Source organism: Bombina bombina, chromosome 1 (genome assembly GCF_027579735.1).
Source record: "Bombina bombina isolate aBomBom1 chromosome 1, aBomBom1.pri, whole genome shotgun sequence".
NCBI lineage: Eukaryota > Metazoa > Chordata > Amphibia > Anura > Bombinatoridae > Bombina > Bombina bombina.
The window spans coordinates 186115298-186138411 of NC_069499.1; the positions used below are offsets into that span (position 1 = coordinate 186115298).

At 36.0% G+C, this 23114-nt stretch overlaps 1 protein-coding gene across 4 annotated transcripts in view; it reads right to left on the reverse strand.

Annotated features, from left to right (window-relative positions):
- Positions 1-23114, reverse strand: part of DPF3 (double PHD fingers 3) — a 635732-nt gene that overhangs the window by 35804 nt on the left and 576814 nt on the right. Inside the window, exon 9 of one of the 4 annotated variants that reach the window (XR_008400069.1) lies at positions 19642-20713. The exons of 2 other annotated variants lie outside the window; for them this stretch is intronic. Coding sequence is in view for 1 of the 2 variants with exons in the window: in XM_053697773.1 (XP_053553748.1) it covers positions 19673-19752 (80 nt within the window). In the remaining variant the exon portion in view is untranslated. The remainder of the gene's footprint in view (positions 1-19641; positions 20714-23114) is intronic. One more of the 4 variants, XM_053697773.1, reaches the window with a different exon arrangement.

Consider the following 23114-nt stretch of genomic DNA (forward strand, 5'->3'; position numbering starts at 1 on the left):
CTTTTGGGCATTAAATTCTTATACCCTGCTATACTGGCTGTATTTATAGTTTAACACTGGTACAAAGATTAACATTGTAAATGACTAAAAGCTGTTAAATAACCCAGAACCATATCATGACACTGCACTACAGCTGTTAAGAAAAACAACAAGCTGGGCCTTACTAATGATTATTAAATAAAAACAAGAAGTGCACAATTATTTAATTTATTTATTATTCCAGAGGACAATCTCTATCATCTCTATCTATCTATCCACACCTACATATATATATATACACGCACACACACACAGGGCTTTTTTTCTGCCGGTATGCCATGGTACGCTATACCGGCACCTCTGCAAAAGTTAGAGCAGCCAAAGAGAGTCATCATTTTTTTAAAGTGTGCTATTTTTTGTGAGATCCGTCAGGAGCGACTTCCGATGTCACGTGATGTCAAGTGTGTAAATATGAAATATTGCCACTAGTAGTATATACAAATATAAAAGTGAGTGGTCAACCACAGTCATATGCTGCTTTGACTGATGAGTGAGCCAGACAACCAGCCCTGGTGAGGACCCTTCAGGGGCGGGTTGACTCCTTAGACTCTGAGTCCATTACATGCACCGTGCAAGCCGTAGAAAAAACAGGAGTCTGCCATGGTCCTGGAGATTTAAAGCTTTATAATTTTCTATATAAATGTCAATATGTATATGTTCCCAATGCAATACAACCTGAAGAAATGAATATACAAAAAAACAAACAATATCACAGCATTACTATAAAATAACCCTACAAAACTAAAGTTTTACTTGGCATTATAACGAACACTACGAGGTCTATTTATCAAAGTTCTTGCCGACCTGATCCGACAGTGCGGATCAGGTCCGCAAGACCTCGCTGAAGGAGGAGAGCAATACGCTCTCCGTGTTCAGCATTGCACCAGAAGCTCACAAGAGCTGCTGGTGCAACGCCGCCCCCTGCAGACTCGCGGCCAATCGGCCATCAGCAGGGAGGTGTCAATGGTGATTCCTGTCCGCCTGCTCAGAGCAGGCGGACAGGGTTAAAGAGCTTGATAAATGGGCCACTACATCTTTTCCAGGGTAATATAAAAAAGTATCACAATATTACTAAATCTCCGCAAAATTATGTTATAATGACATATCACTATTTTACATATAAAATAGAATATGTACTACACTTAAAGGGCATGAAACTCAAACATTTTCTTTCATGATTTAGGTAAAACATTTTAAACAACTTTACACTTTACTTCTATTATCAAATTTGCTTCATTCTCTTGGTATCATTTGTTGAAGAAGCAGCAGCAATGCATAACTGAATTCTAACTGAACATATGGGTAAGCCAATGACAATCAGTATATATATATATATATATATATATATGCAGCCACCAATCAGCATCTAGAACCTAGGTTCTTTGCTGCTCCGGAGCTTACCTAGATAAACATTTCAGCAAAGGATAACAAGAAAATCAAGCAAATTAAATAATAGAAGTAAATTGGAAAGTTGTTTAAAATTGCACGTTCTGTCTAAATCATGAAAGAAAAAATTTGGGTTTCATGTCCCTTTAACCAAAAAGGAATTACTTCTATATTCCCAAAATCAATAATATTTGACTAAAAAATAATAACTCAATGTGCATGTAAATAAAAAGCATCCTATTTTTATGGTACTGTAATATTTTAAAATACATCTTTATATCGCTGGAACAAAAGAACTAGAAGCCTTTCAATATTATCTCTCTGAGAGACTTCAAACCAAAAAGTTTAATCTGTTTTAACTCTAGTAGTGAAAAAAGCACTCCAAGGGGTATATTTATTATAGTGCGAGCGGACATTATAGCGTTGACAAAGCAAAACTATAACCCCCTTAAAATGCTCTTGAGGGATGGTAATTTAAACCCTCCTAAATTAGCTTTTAAAAAACTTACAGGTACAATATAATGTGCTAAGCCGAACTGTAAAACAAAGCAGGAGACATATAAACTTTAAATCTGAAGCGTAGATATTGCTCAGCAATATGAAATAATGCACGCAGAAAAACTTGACAGTTATAAGGGAACTTAGTGCCCCAAAACCCGACCGGTGACATACCTGTACAAACCTATTGTGAATAATCCCGCCAAAGGCGGGACAAAAAAAGTATAACAGAACTAAATAGAAATGCGCAGTGCCGAGGAGCGCTAAACCAACATGCGCTGTCCCGATTTGCGAAGACCCGAAGGCCTATTCGCAAAAAACCCAAACACTAAGCGTGCCCAAAACATGACGCATGCAAAACAGCAAGGGGAATAATGTATCAATTCTGTCCCAGGGCTATATTCTGTATATATATATATATATATATATATATATATATATATAAATCCACATAATAAGGCTATGGAGTGTTTAAATATTAATAAACATAAATTATGCTTACCTGATAATTTAATTTTCTTTTGAAGGGAAGAGTCCACAGCTGCATTCATTACTTTTTTGAAATACAGAACCTAGCCACCAGGAGGAGGCAAAGACACCCCAGCCAAAGGCTTAAATACCTTAAAAAACAGATCCGTATCCCAGATGAGAAGCCCGAACAACCAACTAAGATTGGCACTCATAAGCCTCCGTGCGCAGGGGTTGCATTTAAACAACAGGCCTCATACTTCGTTAGGATCCGAGCCCGGAGACCATAGAATAGGCCAAGTGACATTCAGAATCCAGCAGGATTAATCAGCACCACGAGGGCGACATAAACCCTGGTAACATCCGAAAAAGTATCCGACCAGTACCTGCCTGTTATAAGGACACTCTAGAACTGCCCAAGGTCCAAGAAAATTCATCCCGAAGGATCGATAAATGAGCTAGAAAAATAGAATACTATTATCCAACAAGTGCACAACTTCCGAGGAAGTGCCCACGCAACCTAAATAGCAAGTATCGGTTCCAGAGAAAAACGTTCAGAAAAACGAATATTTAACAGACATGAGCTTAGAGAAAACAAATTAAACACATCCATCTGGATAAAAAAAAAAAATGAAGGCACCCATCGGATAAATGCCCAAGGTGAATGAGGATGACAATGGGACCAGCCGATTAAAAGCCCCATTCATGGGGGCAGAGACGGTCAAGAAACAACATGGCCGCATAAATGTGAGTTTAGTGCAACCACAAGCTGAAGGAACAAAACCGAGGGGTCTGGAACAGCTCTCCATGTATCTATCTCTCTACACATCACCCAAGTTCATTGGGGATCCCCCTGGGAAGCCGTTAAACGCGAGTTTCAAGACAGAAGGGCTACCGCGCCTAACAGCAAGCTAGACCAGCACTTATATTTTGATAGCCGCAACTCGTGGCACACAGACATCACGCCATGATTGCTAACGGCCACTAAACCTAGACTCAAAGTGACTTTTTGACCGCTCCACAGACGTGATTGTTGAACTGAAACCTAATTTACAACAATACGCGGCCTCAGGCATTAGATGAGATGTGACTTTGCAACGTTCCAGCTTATCCTAACTAACCTAAGGAGAAACAATGGACCCGCAAATAGAGCTCTTCACTTCATCACTTGGCGCTTTGCTCGATCTGCATTTTAAATGACTTGAAAGAGAGCTAGAGAGGGCTTTTTTGAGATATCCGTTGGTTGAGGACCGTGGAGAGGGGACTCCTACAAACATGATGACCCAGCAAGCAGACTCACTCTGGACACTTCTCAACATATAAATATGAATACTGGCATTCAGTCTGGCTTTGAGGTATGTGATGTGAAGACAGGAGTGACTGCCATGAATGACATACACAAAGCTTTATGGTCGGGAGTATAGTTACACTTCCACAAGATTCATGTGTGGCCACAACGTACTAGACTCCTTGCCTGTGAACGCGTGTTTGCTTCAAGCTCCTTTTGATGGAATACTTATCTCTCTTTCCCGGCAACTCAACCTTGCAAAGATCTCTCAACAGATTCATTAGTTATCCGTATTTGTTACTAATTTACCTAATATTTAGAGATTTGGCTGCTAATTTGTCCTGAACAATATTTGCATATATATGTTCTCCTATACTTTATTAACTCAAAATGGTACTGGCAAGTTAGCTATCTTCTTTGCTTAACACCGAAGACCCATATGTCAATTACCTTATTGAAATCTGTTATGCCAAAGATTCTGAATATAAGTGATGCAGTCCCTAATGCAGAATCTTTTGTTCCTGCACTATATATAATTAGCAGATACTAGCTATTTGAATAGTCTCTGAACATATATTTTAATAGCCTCTCCATATTTATGAGCAGGATTCCTAAATTTTGCGTGGCATTATCTTCAATGACATCCTCATTTAAGCAATTTTAGCCACAGAAGTGGTTTACTGGTGATCTCTCATAATACTGTTAGTATTTTTATCTAGTGACCCACTTTCAGGGTTGTCTAATACATTCTTCTCTAATGTTAGTTCTAAACTGTAGTGGGACTTGTAATAATTCTCCATGTAGATTAGTTTGATTGCATGCAGTTTCCCATCCTGTTCTGTCATAGTGATGTAAGGCATGTTTCGTTGGATATACAGTTCTCCTAGATAATAACCTTATGGCATAACTGTAGTATCATGTGATATGGCTTGATTTGAAGTTCCTTGGCATAGTGTGGTACGTGTTGCTTCTTGTTCTAATATCCTCTTGTTATCTGATGCAGGCACCTGTTGCGGGGTATAGGGCCCGTACCCAGTCAGCGGGGCCAGAACATATGATAAAAAAGAAAATAATATATATTGTTGGATACAACTGTCTTTTCACACTGAGGCAATGCTAACTTTTCAGAAGAGACCCTAGCCTTCTATTGCATCCTGAAGTTATACACATTTTGATCTCCGCTTTTCAATTATCAGTACTTAAACAGATATAACGCAACAAGTCCACTGGTACCCCTTTTATTAATAGGCCCTACAAGAGTTATTTCTTAATGTTGAATAGCCGTTCTAACTCCCCCCTTTGATTTTAGTCAGAGACTCATAGCGCGGTTTCCCTTGATACATACCACATCTACAATTATATTTCATTTATATATGCTTAAGCTGCCGATAGATGTTCTATGAAAATATATTATTACTCCATATTATTGCTTGGCACACTACTTTATACCATACTCCCCACAAAGAATTTTACTAGAAGCCCAAGAGTGGCTTCATGAAAATATGGGAGTTGAGCATCTAACTTTATAACAAAGGCTTGGTATATTTATGTTGGTTAATCAATTCAAATCAGTAAACTTGTTTCACAGCGACATTTAAATTACATGAGATCTGATAGCTATATGTTCGACAATTAAGAAAACGTATACCTTTTTAATTCTATCTGTGATGTAACAGACAAAATCGTGTTGTTAATGATAATATGATCTCATGTGTCTCTCTCTTTTTATTTTGCAATTTGTATAACATTTATATTTCTGCTTATATATTGTAATGTATACCAAAGGTCAATAAAAAAAAAAAAAAAAAGCCCTATTCACCCAAGCTCAGAACTGGAACCAAAAACAAAGAAAAATAACGCACAACGTTAAGGAGATTGGCTTCATCCCCAAACGTCATATCCATTTTGCCCTCCAGCTTCTAAGGCCTTGGATCCCTCGGCCCGCTAGGACTGGGATCCTCCAACATTGCCAAAACATGTCATAAAAGAACACAAAGGCAAGCCAGCCTATAACGGAAGGCAAAATCATCCCTCGCTGGATCAACTGAAGACCCTGGCCCCTGATGCCTCAGGGGCCAACGCTTCCCCTGAGGATCGAACTGAATTGGGCGATACCACGCTTGATGGGCCCTGGTTAACAGAACACTGACAGCTCCCTGCTTCGGTAGAAGAGAGTACTCTAGAACGGCAATCGGAATATAACTGATGGGCATTGATTACCTGGGCCATTTCATATTTATCACAAGACACATACTCCATATCGGAGGCATCTGTGTCACGCATATCAGAATCCTCCATAACCTTGGGATTACAAAAAAATAACTGGCACCCTTTAACACCCCCCAATGGCTGGGGCACTCACCACCTCCTGTGAACCAGACAACCCATGAGCAAGACTCTCTCGGTCGCACACAGTCAGCATACAGAAGTGAAAAACAACGTAACCGCACCCGTCACAAGATGCACCGTGCCATTCACGAAAAAGGCGCGCAATCTTGAAAGATCGCGTTAGTAAAAGAAGGCAGTCATGCTCCGAAAAGGCCGCAAGCCTAAGTATAGCTACACATTTGCAGATCATATAACCATATAACAAACATGATTAAAAGTCCCCCCCTGTTCAATAACCCCCTCAGGAGATATTAACCCATGATTCCTTATTAAGATAAAAGGAGTCCCTCCTTGAAAAAGGGCGGAGTCCCGAAATGCGCGTTGGAGTCGTTAGTCTATGCCGTCTATCCATGACAAGTTTTCATCTGCTAAATTTGCACTGAGACATATTGAACCCGAGAATTCTTTTTGGATTTTGTGAACATGCCTGTGGTGTGAAAGTCACGGAGCTATGGAGCTATCCTGCCGTTGACAGCTATACACAATGCGAACATTTCATTGCTTATTGTTGTTACTAACTGTTGCATTGAGCTAACATGCTAATACGCTGACAAGAGGCATTGACAGTTACATGTAGTGTGAATAGACCAACACAACTTACCTGGGATTTACCTGCATATAGTTAAATAAGGGTTCAGAAAAGATCCTACGGAGTGCTTTTTTTGTTTTAACATACTAACATAGCAGATGATACTTGCAGACATTGACTTTGCTGATTAACTTTGCTTATTAACCTTTTCTGAGACGAAGGTTATATTATCTAACATCCTCATCTTTTGGGAGTACAAGTACTAAATCAAGCATTGAAACATTTGGGTCTTAAGTGACTTTTTTTCAGATAGCTGCATATTTTTGATTCCCCTAGGGACGCCTGGGGTGTTATAGTTCTTTTGTTTGTATGCATGATGGATGAATGTTTGGAATGGGAAGGGTTTTAGACAGTGACCTTTTTTCACTATTTTTGTATATTAATAAAGTTGTTTTTTTCATTATTCAGGTGTGCTGAGTAATATTGTGTATATTTATGACAGTATTTGTGGCGATACTATACCCGTGCACCCTCTCAATAAGAGGATCAGTCAGAATTTACTGATATAATTAAAGTATTTTTTCATTACATTATATTCTGAAGTGGTGCCGTTACTATATATTTTTTTATATATTCTAATTGTTGGGACCCTATCTTGTTTCGTTAACATTACATTCACATGTTGAAATAAAATGAAACAATCTTACAGGAATCTACGCTGTGGAACAGGAACACGGCACTTCAAGTATGACAGATAGTAGCTTCGCTTCTGACATGGACTTGAGTGAAGAAAGGTAGCGAAACTCGTCAACGCTGATTACCAAGGAGCTGTTAATATAAGTCAGAATGGTTTCGCAGGAAAACTCCCTATGCATCTCCGGACTCTAACTTTCATCCGTGCTCTCACTAAGAGGCTAACAGGATTACTTAAAACTCCAGTCCCATTGCAAAGAGTACTACCCTCCATAAGAGACTATCTTGAACTTCTGACACTTCTCTGCCAACCTCCTGTGACGAAAAGGCAAAGAATGACTGGGGATGAGGGAAGTAGGGGAGGTATTTAAGCCTTTGGCTGGGGTGTCTTTGCCTCCTCCTGGTGGCCAGGTTCTCTATTTCCCAAAAGTAATGAATGCAGCTGTGGACTCTTCCCTTTTAAGAAGAAAAATTATACTTACTTATAGACACCCAAACCAGTGCCGAAATATATAAGCAGAGGTTATGGAACAGGAGTATATTGGTATATTGTAGATCCATAGAAGGAGGCAAAAGTCAAGTCCCTGCGACTAGTTTTGGAGGGTCTGTGACAGATTTCTCATGATGTGAAAAAGGAGGCACAAACCATAACCCATATATGTCCTTCTGAGAAGCACTGTACTCTGAGGGGAAACGGGGCCTCAATATCAACTGGGAACCCCTCTCACTGAAGAATCAAATGCACATCTTCAAATTCGACCACCTCCAGTGGAGACAAAGTAAAGACTGAGGTACATATGAGGTGGGAGGGGTTTTATAGAGTTCCTGGGGTTTGGGAATCTTTGCCTCCTCCTAGTGGTAAGGAAGAGTAATTCCCAGAAGTAATGGATCGTGGACTCCATATACATAAATACAAAATGAATGTATTCCATATACAGTTCCACCCCTAGAATGTAATGAACCAATTGTTTGATATATACTAAGATATTATAGACATGTGCATTTGGATCCTTAGGATTCTAATGCGGTAGAAGGCAGATGATTGTAGCACACTAAGATCTGAATTTGCACAGATTTTAGTGTTCAGCACTTTCACAAGAATAAATCTGGCTCTGAAAAGAGCCAAATGTCACTAGCGGCCGCCATCATTAGGATCCTAATGAAGGATCAGTTAACACCTGATTTACTTCTTACAGTGCTAGATCAGTGCCCAGCTAGTATGTATAAAAGTGCAGTAACTGGTTTATATTTAGTTTTTCCTTGCATAAAATTACAATGTGGCCTTGATTCCGACCTATCAGATCTGCTATGCCAAAACATTGTAAACAAGCTCAGATGCTTTCTTCTTCTTTTTCAAAAGTATTTCTGTACTTAAAAAGTTTAGCTATTTTAATTAGTAAAAGTGCTTAAATTATGTGTATAATATAAACAGAACATCTAGTTAAATAATAAAAAAAACACAATAGAAAGACAGACCTTTGTGAAAAGCATTAGGACAGTAGCCAGCTCATGTTAACTGCCTGTGTTTGAATGAATGATCTATCTATTTATCTATATACTGTACATACACAAACACATACATATAGGACTGTAGATTTTACTTTTTCCAATGTTTAACATTTTCCCCTTTGACTAGTAAACTATATACACATAATTATATACAAACACACATGTTAAGCTCTGGTATTAGCTCAGAAATAACATCTTATTACCGTATGCAGTCACAGCACAAATTAATAATAACTACGTAGACGTTGAAACTGAGATATCAAAAACCTTTATATCACACAGTAGCTATACTGAATGATAGCAATGTGATGGTTTGCACTGACTACAATTCACTGAAAGTCCTCTTTAGTCTATCCAGCTCCAAAGGTTACTATACACACTATATTTATTTTTTATTAAATTTTTATTTCATGATTCAGATACAGAAAACAATTTTAAACAACTTTCCAATTTACTTCTATTATTTAATTTGCTTCCCTTTCTTGTTATCCTTTGCTGAAAGGTTTATCTAGGAAAGCTCAGGAGCAGCAAAGAACCTAGGTTCTATCTGCTGATTGGTAGTTGCATATACATATATACTGATTGTCATTGGCTCACCTATTTGTTCAGTTAGAAACCAGTATTGCATTGCTGCTCCTTCAACAAATGATACTAAGAGAATGAAACAAATTAGATAATAGAAGTAAATTAGAAAGTTATTGAAAATTGTATTATCTATCTGAATCATGAATTTTTTTTTGGGTTTCATGACCCTTTAAGTTTTTGTAACAATAATAAAACATTAAAAAATAAAAATAAAACTGTTAAAGGCTAGGAAGACTAGACATTGGGTAAAATTTAGTTTTTCCATTAAAATTCCTTATCCAAGATGTCACCTGAGTGTTTTATCCAATTTACAAGCACTTGGCGACATTAGCTGAATATTGACATCTCAATGTACAGAGTACCCCTGTTAAAATACTCAAATTGCTTTAAGCCTATGCACATAATGCTCCATATCCAGGTCTTAAAACTAATGCACCCAGCATGCTGGTTCAGGTATTCTAGAATTGGGCAGCACGGCATCATAATGAAAAAAAAACACATTGCGGAAAAGATGGCAGGGGATTTATAAAATGACAGCAATCCCTAATATGCAAAGATCTCTAAGACACAAATAAATATTTTAAAATACCATAGCTTGCCAACTAAAATAAATTACAAGCTATGTAATCATTTTTGATGTTTTACCGACAGTGAAAAAAATCCCTTTTAAATCTAGTTTATCTATAGCTCTTGAGGACTGGAGCGCTAGATATCTGTATTATACATTTAAGAAATGAATGATGTCTAATTTATGCAATGACCAGTTACTATAATCAACAAAAATGGAACAAAAAGATTATCATTATGCAAGTGCATCTAAATTTATCTAAGAATTACAATTGGTATTTAATAAAAAAATAAACATAGCTTTCACAAACTCTGGTTAAAAGGGAATGCCTTTTCCAATGTATTATTAGACACAGACTGGTTAAATCACAGATATCTGTACAATACAGGTAGCCCTCAGTTTACGCCGGGGTTAGGTTCCAGAAGGAATGGTTGTAAATTGAAACCGTTGTAAATTGAAACCCAGTTTATAATGTAAGTCAATGGGAAGTGAGGGAGATAGGTTCCAGGCCCCTCTCAAAATTGTCATAATAACACCTAATACATTATTTTTAAAGCTTTGAAATGAAGAATTTAAATGCTAAACAGCATTATAAACCTAATAAAATAATCACACAACACAGAATATATAATTAAACTAAGTTAAATTAACAAAAACATTTGCTAAACAGCATTATACACCTAATAAAATAAGCACACAACACAGACTTCACTTGCATTTTTCTGCAAACAGTTCTTTCTATGCATTCCAATCTGGACTGATTTATAGACAGGAAGATCTTGTTCCTTTGAAATCTGCTTGATAGCTCAGGTCTGGTTAAACTGATTAATTTCAGCTTGCTTGGCTTTGCTGCAACACAAGCGGACAGCTCCACCTAGAGGCTATTTTAATAAATGCACTGCTTCTCAATGCTTTTCAATAGCAGTCACATGACTGGAAAAAAAGGTTGTTATTCTGAAACGGTGTAAATTGAACCGTTGTAAAACGAGGGCCACCTGTATATACAAAAAAGCATGTTCTTTTCCTGTATGATTCAGACAGAGCATACAATTTAAAAAAGGTTTCCAATGTACTTCTTTTATCAAATTTGCTTCTTTCTCGTGGTATTTTTTGGTTGAAAAGCATACGTAGGTAGGTAGTATACATGTATCTGGACAACTATATGGCAGCAAAATACACTGAAATTACTAAAAAGTATTTTTGCCAAACTGCTACTATATGGCGCTGTAAACACAAGCATGCTCAGAAGCCTACCTTACTACTTTTCAACAAAGGATACCCAAAGAACAAATAGTTTTGATAACATAAGTAAAGAAGACATTTTTAAAAAAAAATTGTATGAAAGAAATTTGTGTTTCATGTCCCTTTAATTTCCCCCCCAGAAAGGGTGTTCATGTGCTCCTTAGCAAAATACATTTATAAAGAAAAACACATGTACATCCGAGTGTCAATAGGAGAAAAAGGACATACAGCCAAACTGTTAAAACTCTTCTGAATTTAAATTAAGTGTTCAATAAAAACACAACATCAGTAATTTGTATTTGAGTTCTACAGATATTATGAGGCCATAATGTTATACTATTAGGTTTATCTTTCAAACTATATTTATAGGTGACTGTACAGGTTGACATGACATGTTATACACTATAAAACAAGACATGTTATACACTATACAGTGGTTTAACAAAGCTATGTCTAGCATGAAGGCACAGTTGCAGTTAAATGAGGAAATGCATTATTCTAAACCTCTAAGACATGCAAAAGAATCAATATTTTACACCTGTGATTTATGTGACAATTTTTTTTTCAAGATATATAGAGCATTTTGAGGACATCAAAGTTTCATGCACTGTGCCAAGATCGTATGGCAAATATTCACTGCACTGAAATAAGTTAAAAAGTTATATATATATATATACACACTTGTACAGTAAACTACCCTGAAACATTCCAAAATAAAGAATCAGTATCTCAAGAGCAGCCAGCCAGATGCTAGGTTTATTGGAAAGTGTTCACTCAACTGGTCTATGGTAAATGTATTGAAAACCATTCAAATAGGTAATTTAGCAATAGACTACATTCAGCAACAGACCATATACACAGTTGCTAGGGGTGGCATTACCAAGTTTATCTTTTCAGTGTCAATAATGACATGACAAGTCAAAGATAGCTCAAGAACTTTATTATACATTACACATGCATGCATCATTTTACAGATTACATATGTTTTCTCTAGTAATAACTTCACACATGTCAGTATATAGAGCTGAAAACATGACTGGATTCTAAAAGCAATCCCAGAACTCTCCTTCACTTTCTGCTAAGAAGTTTTTTTTTGTGAACATTTTTCTGCAGGTCATTTTTAAATAAAATTCAATTTTAAATTAGGCAGTTACACTAAGTACCAGCTCAATTGCAATGTGTTGATTAACTGGAGAATAAAGCAAATTTGTAAACTTTTATAATAAAGTGCAGCAGTAAAAAATTAAGTTTTGGAAATGTCTTAAATTTGTTTCCCTTTCTAAATTCTTACATTAAGAAGTCACAGCTTTGCAGACTGAGAAAAGCTAAGGGGCGGGTTGAAAAAAATCCCTGAGAGCCAGTCACTGCTGCAAAGCAGCACTGCTCCATTTTTGACTGTTCTCTTCAAACAGCACTTTGCTCTGGATGCACTGTTTTAAAGAAAACGTACACAATGCAGCCAAAGCAGAGCTCTGTTTGAAGAAAACTGTCTAAAGTGGAGCAGTGCTGCAAAGTAAAAGTGCTAACAGTTCCTGTATGTGCCCCATTTTTCTGCAGACATGCTGCATTTTCTACAATGGCATCTCAGACCACAGCATGTTCTGCCTTGGGGAAAGCAATATTTTTCATCTTCAAATATAACTGAGGGAATCTCTAGGGTTACTTTATTTAATAATGCCAGAATGTCCTCTACATGGACTTACAATAATTACTAGAGTTCATCATGTTTAAGACGCTAATGGAAAGTCTATATGATGGAACCCTAGAGTTAGGTTTGTATTGGGAAAACATAGCTCCTCTCAAACATAGTACTATTTTGTATAGCATTACAAAACAATAAACAAGATGCACAATATGTAAAAATGTAAATTGCGTATATCAAGAGAATGTTGGAGAAAACTGGGATTTAAAATTAGGAAAACGTTCAAGGGCCCTATCTCTGTTTTAATTCAGATAAAAAAAAAAAAAAAAAAAAAAAAAAGATTAGCACAAGAAGAAAGGTAGAATAAAGCTTAATTACTGATTATTGTTTTTAAAATATTGGAAAGGACAGGATCCAACTTTTTTTAAAATAGAATATAGGGGTTCATAAATCCATTCCTGTGCTTAATTTGAATACTATTTGCCATCAGAATTTTTACTGGGCTTAAATACAAATAATAGATTCGATTTAATTTAATTAGTTTTAATAATCCTATAGAAAGCAATGCCCAAGTTTTCAAAAATACAAAGAGTTATTCCAAATGCATTAAATCGTGTGGCAGCACTCGCAAATATCTCACAATATCTCTTTTGACATTAATCAACAAAATAAAAATAAAAGTTCACATTTCTGCAATTGTTCAGATAACTTTATCTAAATAGGGGGAAGAAAATGAATTCCTATATGTGGGGTCTGGCCAGGAGGTTCCCAAAGTAAGCTTATTCCCATATTTTTTCAAAGCAGCAATTTCTCAACCCACAACTATATTAATCTCTCTATGAGGTTTGTCTATATATTTCTGAATCAATGGGATCAATTTATCAATGCATCAACCTGAACGCATTTACTGTGTTAAATACGTTTGCTGTACATCGCTGACGTGAATCTCCATTTGACGTCCTTATTTATAAAAAAAAACTGTCAAACTCATGCACATCAAGTATGATGTGAAGAGCATCGTACCATTGATAAATATGAAGCATCAATGTCGCAGATTTCACTATTTATCAAATAATCTACCCAGAATTGTGTATGATCCTCATCACATGTCCATCATGTGACTCGTGTTTTCATACAGTTTTTACTTGGTACGCCATTTTACTTACAACAGTTCTTTCTTGCCCATGAATAAGAACTGTTCTTTAAGGTAATATTTAGTTGGTTATTTGTTGTGTCCTTGAAATAGCTATTACAAATTATACAAGAACAAACAATAAATCTTAAATAAATTTACTTTTGTATATATGTTTGCTTGAAGGAGTATTGCAGATGTAAAGACATTAAACATGTTCAATTGTTAATGATTGTATGAGAGGCCAAACAGCATAAAACTAAACCTTTCTGTGTTGGTAGACATGCCCTTTTATAGTCTAGTATCCCTTATTCCTATGGCATTTTGCGTGCTCTAAGGTGGCGGATTAAATATTCAGGTTTGCTGCGTCAATCGAGACACAAACATACCAGTTGAATGTTTCATAAATTTTAATTTGGTCGAATAGAGTTGTATGTAAAGGCGGATTACCAGTAGTGAGCATCAATTTGAATTGAACTAATCTCACTGGAACGTATGTTACAGTGAATTGGTCTACATTTTACTATGTTGACACATTGTTAACTTCAGCATAAAAATTTGTGCTTAATTTGACATGGAATTACAGCGTATTCAAAGTTGAAGCTTTGCTAAATTGACCCCTATATGTGTAATATATGGTTCCCAAACCTCAAGATATTCTTCTCTTCTATTTTACAAGATTGATGCAAAACTAGCCATTTCATGAAAGTATCCAATTCTATTTTTGATTATAGAGAAATTAGAAACCACTGTGCATATTGTAGCAATCAATTTGTTTGTGGATTTAGACAATCCCTGTAAGGGGTAATGCAGAAGAGCTTGTAAGGGTATGACTGTGATTTCTGTTTTAAATATGGTACTCAATAGCCTAAATGTTTCTTTCCATAATTGTTGGACATAACTACAAGTCCACCATATATGAATGTATGTTCCCGGCTCCCCACAACCCCGAAAACAAAGTATTTCTCTGTATTGTTCTTTAGTATGTAATCTAGTAGGGTTAAGGTACCATCTGAATGCTACTTTTAGGTAAATTTGGTAGTGCTTGCTGATTGGTGTCTTAATGTAGCCACCAATCAGCAAGCACTACCCAGGTTCTGAACCAAAAATGGGCCAGCTCCTAAGCTTACATTTTTTGCTTTTTCAAATAAAGATACCAAGAGAATGTAGAAAGTTGATAATAGGAGTAAATTTGAAAGTTGCTTAAAACTGCATTCTCTATCTGAATCATCAAAGTTTAATTTTGACTAGACTTTCCCTTTAAATAAAGGTCCATGTTGACCTCTATAAAGGTAATACTTTTCTGTCCCAGCACAACCATCCTGCGTTTAATTCTACATTCTTCCCAAACAAAACCAAGACTTAGCATCTCTGCTAAATTGCCTCTGGTCTTAAGCCTTATGGCTAGTTCTCACTTCTGCAAATAAGATTCTCTCACATAACTTAACGCTAATTTACAATACCATGTACTAAATTGTGAAATGTAATCCATTTCATTCTTGCTTATACTTCATACAACTCCATAAAGAATACAAAAACAAAAAACAAAATACAGGCAGTTACTATAAAATTCTATAAAAAACATATGATTAAGTGTGCAACCTCTGGATTCCTAACTGACATGTCTACTATTTCTGCAAAAGGCTCTTTAAATAAATCTGCTACACAGGTGGTAGACTTATCTGCAAAGGCAGAAATGAACTGAAACCTCCAACAGGCGTCTTAGTGACTAAGGACATGTGAAATCTGTGTACAAGCATTCCCTTTAACAAGGTTTAGAGAATATGATAACAGAACTCACTGGGAATGATGCACCTAATAGCCCTCCTGTGGATTATGCACTTTTGTCATTGCAATTTATTCTCTACAGTAAATAATTCAAAATTGAATATCTTTATTTGCAAAACATTGATAACATTCTAACATTTTGATAAATTAGTATATGTTAAAGGACATAATAGTGCAATAACTACATTCTGCAATTTGTTACATGTAATTTTAGCACTAGCAACACTGCAATGTTTGTGTTTAACTCCCACAAAGGAATTAAACACACAGTTAAACCAATGCATGGGAGTAGCAGAGCACTGCTTATCCTGAGAGGACACAACTAATAAGTGAATCAGCAGCAGCAGTCATACAACCCAGGTGTGGGAAAGCAGTTCTTTGAGGTTTCCAATCGGTAATTTAATTATGTGTTTAGCCCCTTTATTACCCAATCCCCAGTTTTGCATAACCAACACTGTTAAAGAAATACACTTTTTACTTCTGTGATTACCTTGTATCTAAGCGTTTGCAGACTGCCCCCTTACTTCAGTTCTTTTAACAGACAAGCATTTTAGTCAATCAGTGGGGTCCAGGGTAACTTCACATGCATGAGCTCAGTGTTATCTATATGAAACACATGAACTAATGCCCTCTAGTGGTCAAAATGCATTCAGATTAGAGGCAGTCTTCAATGTCTAAGAAATTAGTATATGAACCTCCTAGAATTAGCTTTCAACTAAGAATACAAAGAGAACAAAGCAAAATTGGTGATAAAAGTAAATTGGAAAGTTGTTTAAAATGACATTCCCTATTTAAATCATGAAATCATTTTTTGGACTTGACTGTCCCTTTAAAAACATCTCTAAATTAGAAATTTCTAAGATTTTAATCCATTCTCTCATCCTTTCCTGCCTCGATTACTGCAACTCTGTCCTCTCTGGTCTCCCCAGCTGCCGCCTAGCTCCTTTACAATCCATAATGAATGCCTCTGCCAGGCTCATCTTCCTTACACGTCCCCTCTACATCTGCTGCACCTCTCTGCCAATCCTTTCACTGGCTTCCTATTGCCTCTAGGATCAAACACAAAATTCTCACTCTGACACACAAAGCCCTCAACTGCACTGCTCCCCCCTATATCTCAGACCTTGTCTCCAGATACTCTCCCTCCTGTCCCCTTCGCTCTGCTCATGACCTCCTACTCTCCTCCTTTTGTTACCTCCTCACACTCCCGCTTACAGTACTTCTCTAGACTGGCTCCCATCTTGTGGAACTCTCTGCCTCGCTCCACAAGACTCTCCCCTAGTTTTGAAAACTTCAAGCGCTCCCTAAAGACTCTACTGTTCAGGGATGCATACAACCTACACTAACCTTTCTTTATACCGTTACCTCTCCACCATTGCTATCCCCTTGAACCCCCTTAGCACGTAAGCCTAAGAGCAATGCTCTTTGCAGATCACCTTCTTTAGAGCTGACTATAACAGTGCGACTCTTGGCAGGGCCCTCTACCCGTCTGATCCCTATAAATGTTTCCTTGTATTCCGCATATTTTTATAGCGCTGCGGAATCTGTTGGTGCTCTAATAAAATAATAATTACTACCTCCTTAGGTAATGAGTTCCACAATTGTATTGGTCTTAAAGTGAAAAAATGTTTACATTACAGGAGATTAAATCTGCTTTCCTCCAGCCTTAAATTGTGACTTCTCGTCACAAACACTTTTTTTTTTAAATAAACAGAGCTCCTGCCATCTCTGTATATCAGCCTTGAATATATTTATATAAAGTAATCATGTCACCTCTCAAGCGCCTTTTTTTTCTAGAGAAAACAGACTTTTTCTAAGTCTGCCATGTCTTTTTTTTTTTGATCGGTCCCCAGAACTGCAATCCATATTCACAGTGAGGTCTTACCAGGGATTTATATAGTAACAGAATAATGCGTTCTTCCTTTGCATCAATGCCTCTTTTAATACTTGCTAGTATCTTATTAGCCTTAGAAGCCACTGCCCTCCATTGTGAGCCCATCTTTAGCTTGTTATCCATTACTACTCCCAAATCCCTTTCCTCCTAGATTTGGCTAAATCTAGTCCCATTTAAATAATAAATTGGCTGCTTATTTTTACTTCCAAAATGTAGAACCTTGCATTCTCCAGTATTAAATCGCATTTTCCATTGAACTGCCATTTTTCTATTTTTTGTAGATCCCCTTGTAAACAAGTTCAACCTTCCCTGACCCATAGAAATGTTGCCAGTTAATCCTTGCTCCAAGTCATTAATAAAATATTAAAAAGAACAGCGCCCACTACTAATCCCTGAGGGACTCCACTGATTACCTTTGTCCAATCTGAGTATGATCTGTTTACTACACGTTGCTCCCTATCTTTTATCCAGTTATTTATCCATGAGCTAACATTTTCAGCTATTCCCAGTCCCTTAAATGTGTACATTATTCTCTCATGTGGCACTGTATCAAACACCTTTGCAAAATCCAAGTATACCACATAAACTGATTCCCCTTTATCTATATTGTTACTTCCTTCCTCATAGAGTCTAATTAGATTAGTTTGACATGATCTTTTTCTCATAAAACCATGCTATTTGAACTCCTAATCTTGTTTACACAAATATACTCATTAATATAATCCCTTATAATCCCTTCAAGTATCTTTCCCACTATTGATGTCAGACTAACTGGTCTATAGCTTCCTGGATCTGCTCTGCTTTCCTTTTTTAAAGAGAGGCACCACATCAGTTTTACGCCAGTCCTGGGGTACAAAGAGTCTTGAAAAATTAAGAGTAGAGCTTTGTCTATTAAAGTGCTAAATTCACATAAAACCATTGGGTGTATTCGATCTGTGTCTGGAGTTTTATTTACCTTAATATTATCCAGTTTTTATTCCCTGGATAATGGTATGGTCTTGAATGTTCAAGTTTGTTTCAAAGTATCTCCTATTGGTTCCTCACTTGTGTATACTGAAGAAAATAACTGGTTTAGTACCTCAGCATTCTCCCTGTCACTGTTAATCATGCTACCCTTCACACATTTTAATGTACCTTTATTGTCCTTATAATTTTTGCCATTTATGTACTTAAAACAACTTTTAGAGTTTTACTTAGAATCTTTTGCCATTAATCTTTCATTTAAAATGTTGGCTAATCTGATTGTATTTTTTGCATGCTTTGTTACATTCCTTACATATTTGGTATGTTGAGTCCGTACTATTTTCTTTGAATTATTTAAATGCCCTACGTTTTTTCTCATTTCTCTTAACACATTTTTATTTAGCCACATTGGCTTGGATTTATTTATTTTACTTTTATAACCATGTGGTATGTGTTGATATGTATATTTATTTAACAAAGTTTTAAATGTTATCCATTTGTCCTCTGTATATTTATTAGAGAATATTTTGTCCAAATTCATGTTATTTAATAATTTTCCTTAAATCATTGAATTTTGGTTTCTTAAATTAAAAGTCTTAGTTGAACTCTTAAGACACTGCTTATGGAAAGTGATTTCAAATGTGACCATGAGTTAAAAAGTCTTAATAGTGTTCAATCCTACAATGAGGTTACAAACATCTATATACTTTAGGAATTGGTGAAAATGTTGTGGTAGAACACACAAAATTCAGTCCATCTCTGATGTGTTTGTCTAAAATAGCAATATAAAACTTAAAACAAAAAAAGTCTGCTTCACACAAATTGGATTTGACTTGTAAATGAACAACTTCTTTTCCTTTCAAAACATTGATAGTTATACTAAAGCTTACTGCAAAGATTTTGGTGTTTAATCTGTTGTGAATAAAGACAAAAGTGTTAAAATGTATGAACAACACCATTGAGTAGCTGAGGAAAATGCAAATCTGTTAGAGACCATCATGATGAAAATGAAACTTTCTGGATCCATACCTTTGCAATCCTGCTTTGGGTCAGTTTGATTTCAGTTCAGCAAGACAGGAGATAGCTTGGTCACATTTCCATTACCCTGTGCACCGTTAATGGGTACTGCTTTGGTATCTTCTAGTTGGTGGTATTAGATAAGGAGACAAAAATGTATCTTATAAACAGTCACTAAAGTCTTTGAGCCACAAAAAAAAAATGATAAAAAAATAATAAAAAATAAATAAAAATAAATAACATTTATAAACAAATGTGAAGGAAAAAGACGGATTGAGGTATTTTATCCCATTTTTTTCCTTTTCCCTCTGACTTGATCAATAGTCTGAAATCTTCTGCCCATATGCAGAAAATCAAATAGGGTTTTAAAAGAAGGAACTGGTTCCTTGTACTTTCTCAGTAGTCAGAATTGGAAGGGGTGGAAATGCTAAGCTGATTCCAACATCTTATTTAAAGCAAAAGCCATTAATTACAAATAAAAAAAAATCTTCTCTCATTGAGGTAATCTGACTTATATCCAGAATATTACATTTCCAGTGTTGTTCTGCTTTATATTTTGCAATCACAATTAAATATCATGGTTACAGTTATTTTAATATAAATCAAAAGTGGCCTTAAAACCAGCCCTAGACCAGCTGATTAATACTGAAGACAAAAGGTTTACTCATTGCAAAAAAAAAAGTTTAAATCCACAGTTTCTTTTTCTCATTTAAAAAGCTCACAACGTTTCCATTTTTTTTTTAAAGACTTGGACTTGTCCAGTTTGGATACACTTGTGCTTTAAAAATGCAGGAGAAATATAAAATGGAAAAAAAATTAAATATTTTTTTAAAATAAATAAAAAATAAAATAAAATGAACATAGGATTTAGAATTAAAATGAGATGATAGTGATCCATAAGATTTTCTTTAGCAGCCTCCCCGGTCATCATCAGTAAGGGAACGAGTGGCTTGAACTGAGGAAGACTCTTCCCAATCATCCTCTTCAAAACCATGAAACGTGGATGTGTCGCTTTCTGACGTGGAACCGAACAAATCCTCTGCGTTGTGCATTTCTTCCTTCCTGCCTTCTCTTCCCAAATGAGCTGACATGTATGATGAATATATCAGCACAAGGGTTAAGCAACAGACATTCAGTTATCAATTGAATAAGCTAGCACATCCACACTACTAAAACAGAACACAAATAGACTAGCATTCCATTTGTACATTTATTTTTGTCTATTAATAGTGGCAGCAAAAGGGCTATTACTTTTTTGCTTGCAACTTTAAAATGGCATAGGCAAATTGAAAAAATGCAATACATTATAATAAAACTCCCAATCATTGATATAACAGTTTTAAGACTGCCTATAAATATATAGAATGTCTATTGCAGCATGTTCTATAGCAACCTCTATGCTTCATTTCATAAAAATGAAAACTTAAAAGTGGTGAGATTAAGGATCACAGTTCAGGCAAAAAGCAGACTATGTTTTTCGCATCATTTTTTTTTTTTTAAATGGATGACAGCTGCGTAAAGCCAATCAGATTAGTGCTTCATGCAAACCCTTACATGAATACCTTCTTCGCGGTTTGTTAGGGGGTTATTTACTAAAGCATGATTATGAATGACATGCTGCTAAACTTATCAAACTGCTTACATATGTAGCAAGTAAACCATGAGACTTTATCAAATGAGTTTGCTATGGGATTTCATTTTAAGCACATGATAATACACCTTCCACATGATGTTTAGTAATATTATTGTCAATCACTACCTGCATGAATAAAAATAATTGAAGCTTTTTCACTCTAACTTTTAAAACGGAATGAGAATGAAAGGCAAATATGCAACTAAATGGCTTCAGAACCACTTAAAGGTTCACTGTACTCAAACTTTATTTTTTTTAATGGAGAGAACTAAAAATTATTATGGTATTTTGTATTCAGAAAACCTTATGTTCCGCTGCTAAAATAAATATTTATTGTCTACTTTTGTATATGTGTTCTACTCTACCAAGAGGTTATGGACAGTATTCTTCCAAGGACCAATTTAATGGCCATACCACTTAGCTGATTTTACTGACCACCCAGCTAAAATGTGTGTTCATTTACAAACTTACTCAAACCAAGTTTTTATACGATCAGTAATTAGTACCTGTTTTTTTCCACACTGTTAGACAAGTTAAATGAGCAGTTGCATGATATCTGATATAGCACATATCGATTTCTGGGTCTTTGGGAAATCTAGTATTTGTCCTGAATTAAAAAAACAACACTAAGGACTGATGATAAAAAGCTTGCTAGCATGGTGAGAAACCACACATCTTTTGGGGATTTTTTTGAGCATTATATTCTAATTTATGTCCCCCCTTCACATGCAGAACCCTGATTAGCTAGATAAATAGCTCTCAAGCTAACATTTGCCTTTCTAAAATTCTTTGAGGGATCTCACTGAGACTTCTTAGGTTGTCATGCTAGAGCAGAGAGTTTTAGGTCATTGGGCTCTAAGTCTGAAGTGTCTTAAAGTGACATGAAAAGTATTTTGTCATAATGTCTGAGGTTTTGTTTTCTTTCAACATTTAAGTGTTTTGGTGCTGAAAATTCATTCTTTTTCTCAGTTTTGTTTCCCTATGCACTAATACTAATGTAAGTGGTTGTCAACATGAGTCAATGAGCATAAATATAATCATAATTAATTAATAATAATAATTAATAATATGTTGGGCAAATGCCATACTCTTTTCAATACAGATTTTACCAGTCTTTACTTTTCATGTTTGCATTGCAACTGTGGTACCCCACAGTCCTTCGACGTGTTTCGCCCGTTTGATAAAGTCCTATAATTGGGTGAAACGCATCGAAGGACTGCATGGTGCCACTGTGATTTTAAAGGCCAATTATTTGTTAATTCTGCGACAATCTTTAACTGAATACAGCCTAAAACAAGGAGAATGACTTTGTATCAATCAGAAGATCCGAATAGGTTCTGTGACCAGCGGCATTACCAATCACACACGCCAGTGCATCCAAACGGAGAAGCAGGAAACCCATACTCAAGGTGAGTGTTACGCTCAGAGGGACCTCACGTTTTTTTCTTCCCAGGAGGGAACACAACTTGGCGAGGTACAGAGTACACAGTGGTGAGGTAAAGTTAAGCGGTTAAAGGGACATTAAACCCAATTTTTTTCTTTCATGATTTAGAAATAGCATGCCATTTTAAACAACTTTCTAATTTACTTCTATTGTCTAATTTGCTTCATTCTCTTGATATACTTTGCTGAAAAGCATATCTAGATAGGCTCAGTAGCTGCTGATTGGTGGCTGCACAAAGATGCCTTGTCTGATTGGCTCACCCATGTGCAATGCTATTTCTTCAACAAAGGATATCTAAAGAATGAAGCAAATTAGATAATAGAAGTAAATTGGAATGTTGTTTAAAATTGTATTCTCTATCTGAATCATGAAATAATTTTTTTTGGGTTTAGTGTCCCTTTAAGCAGC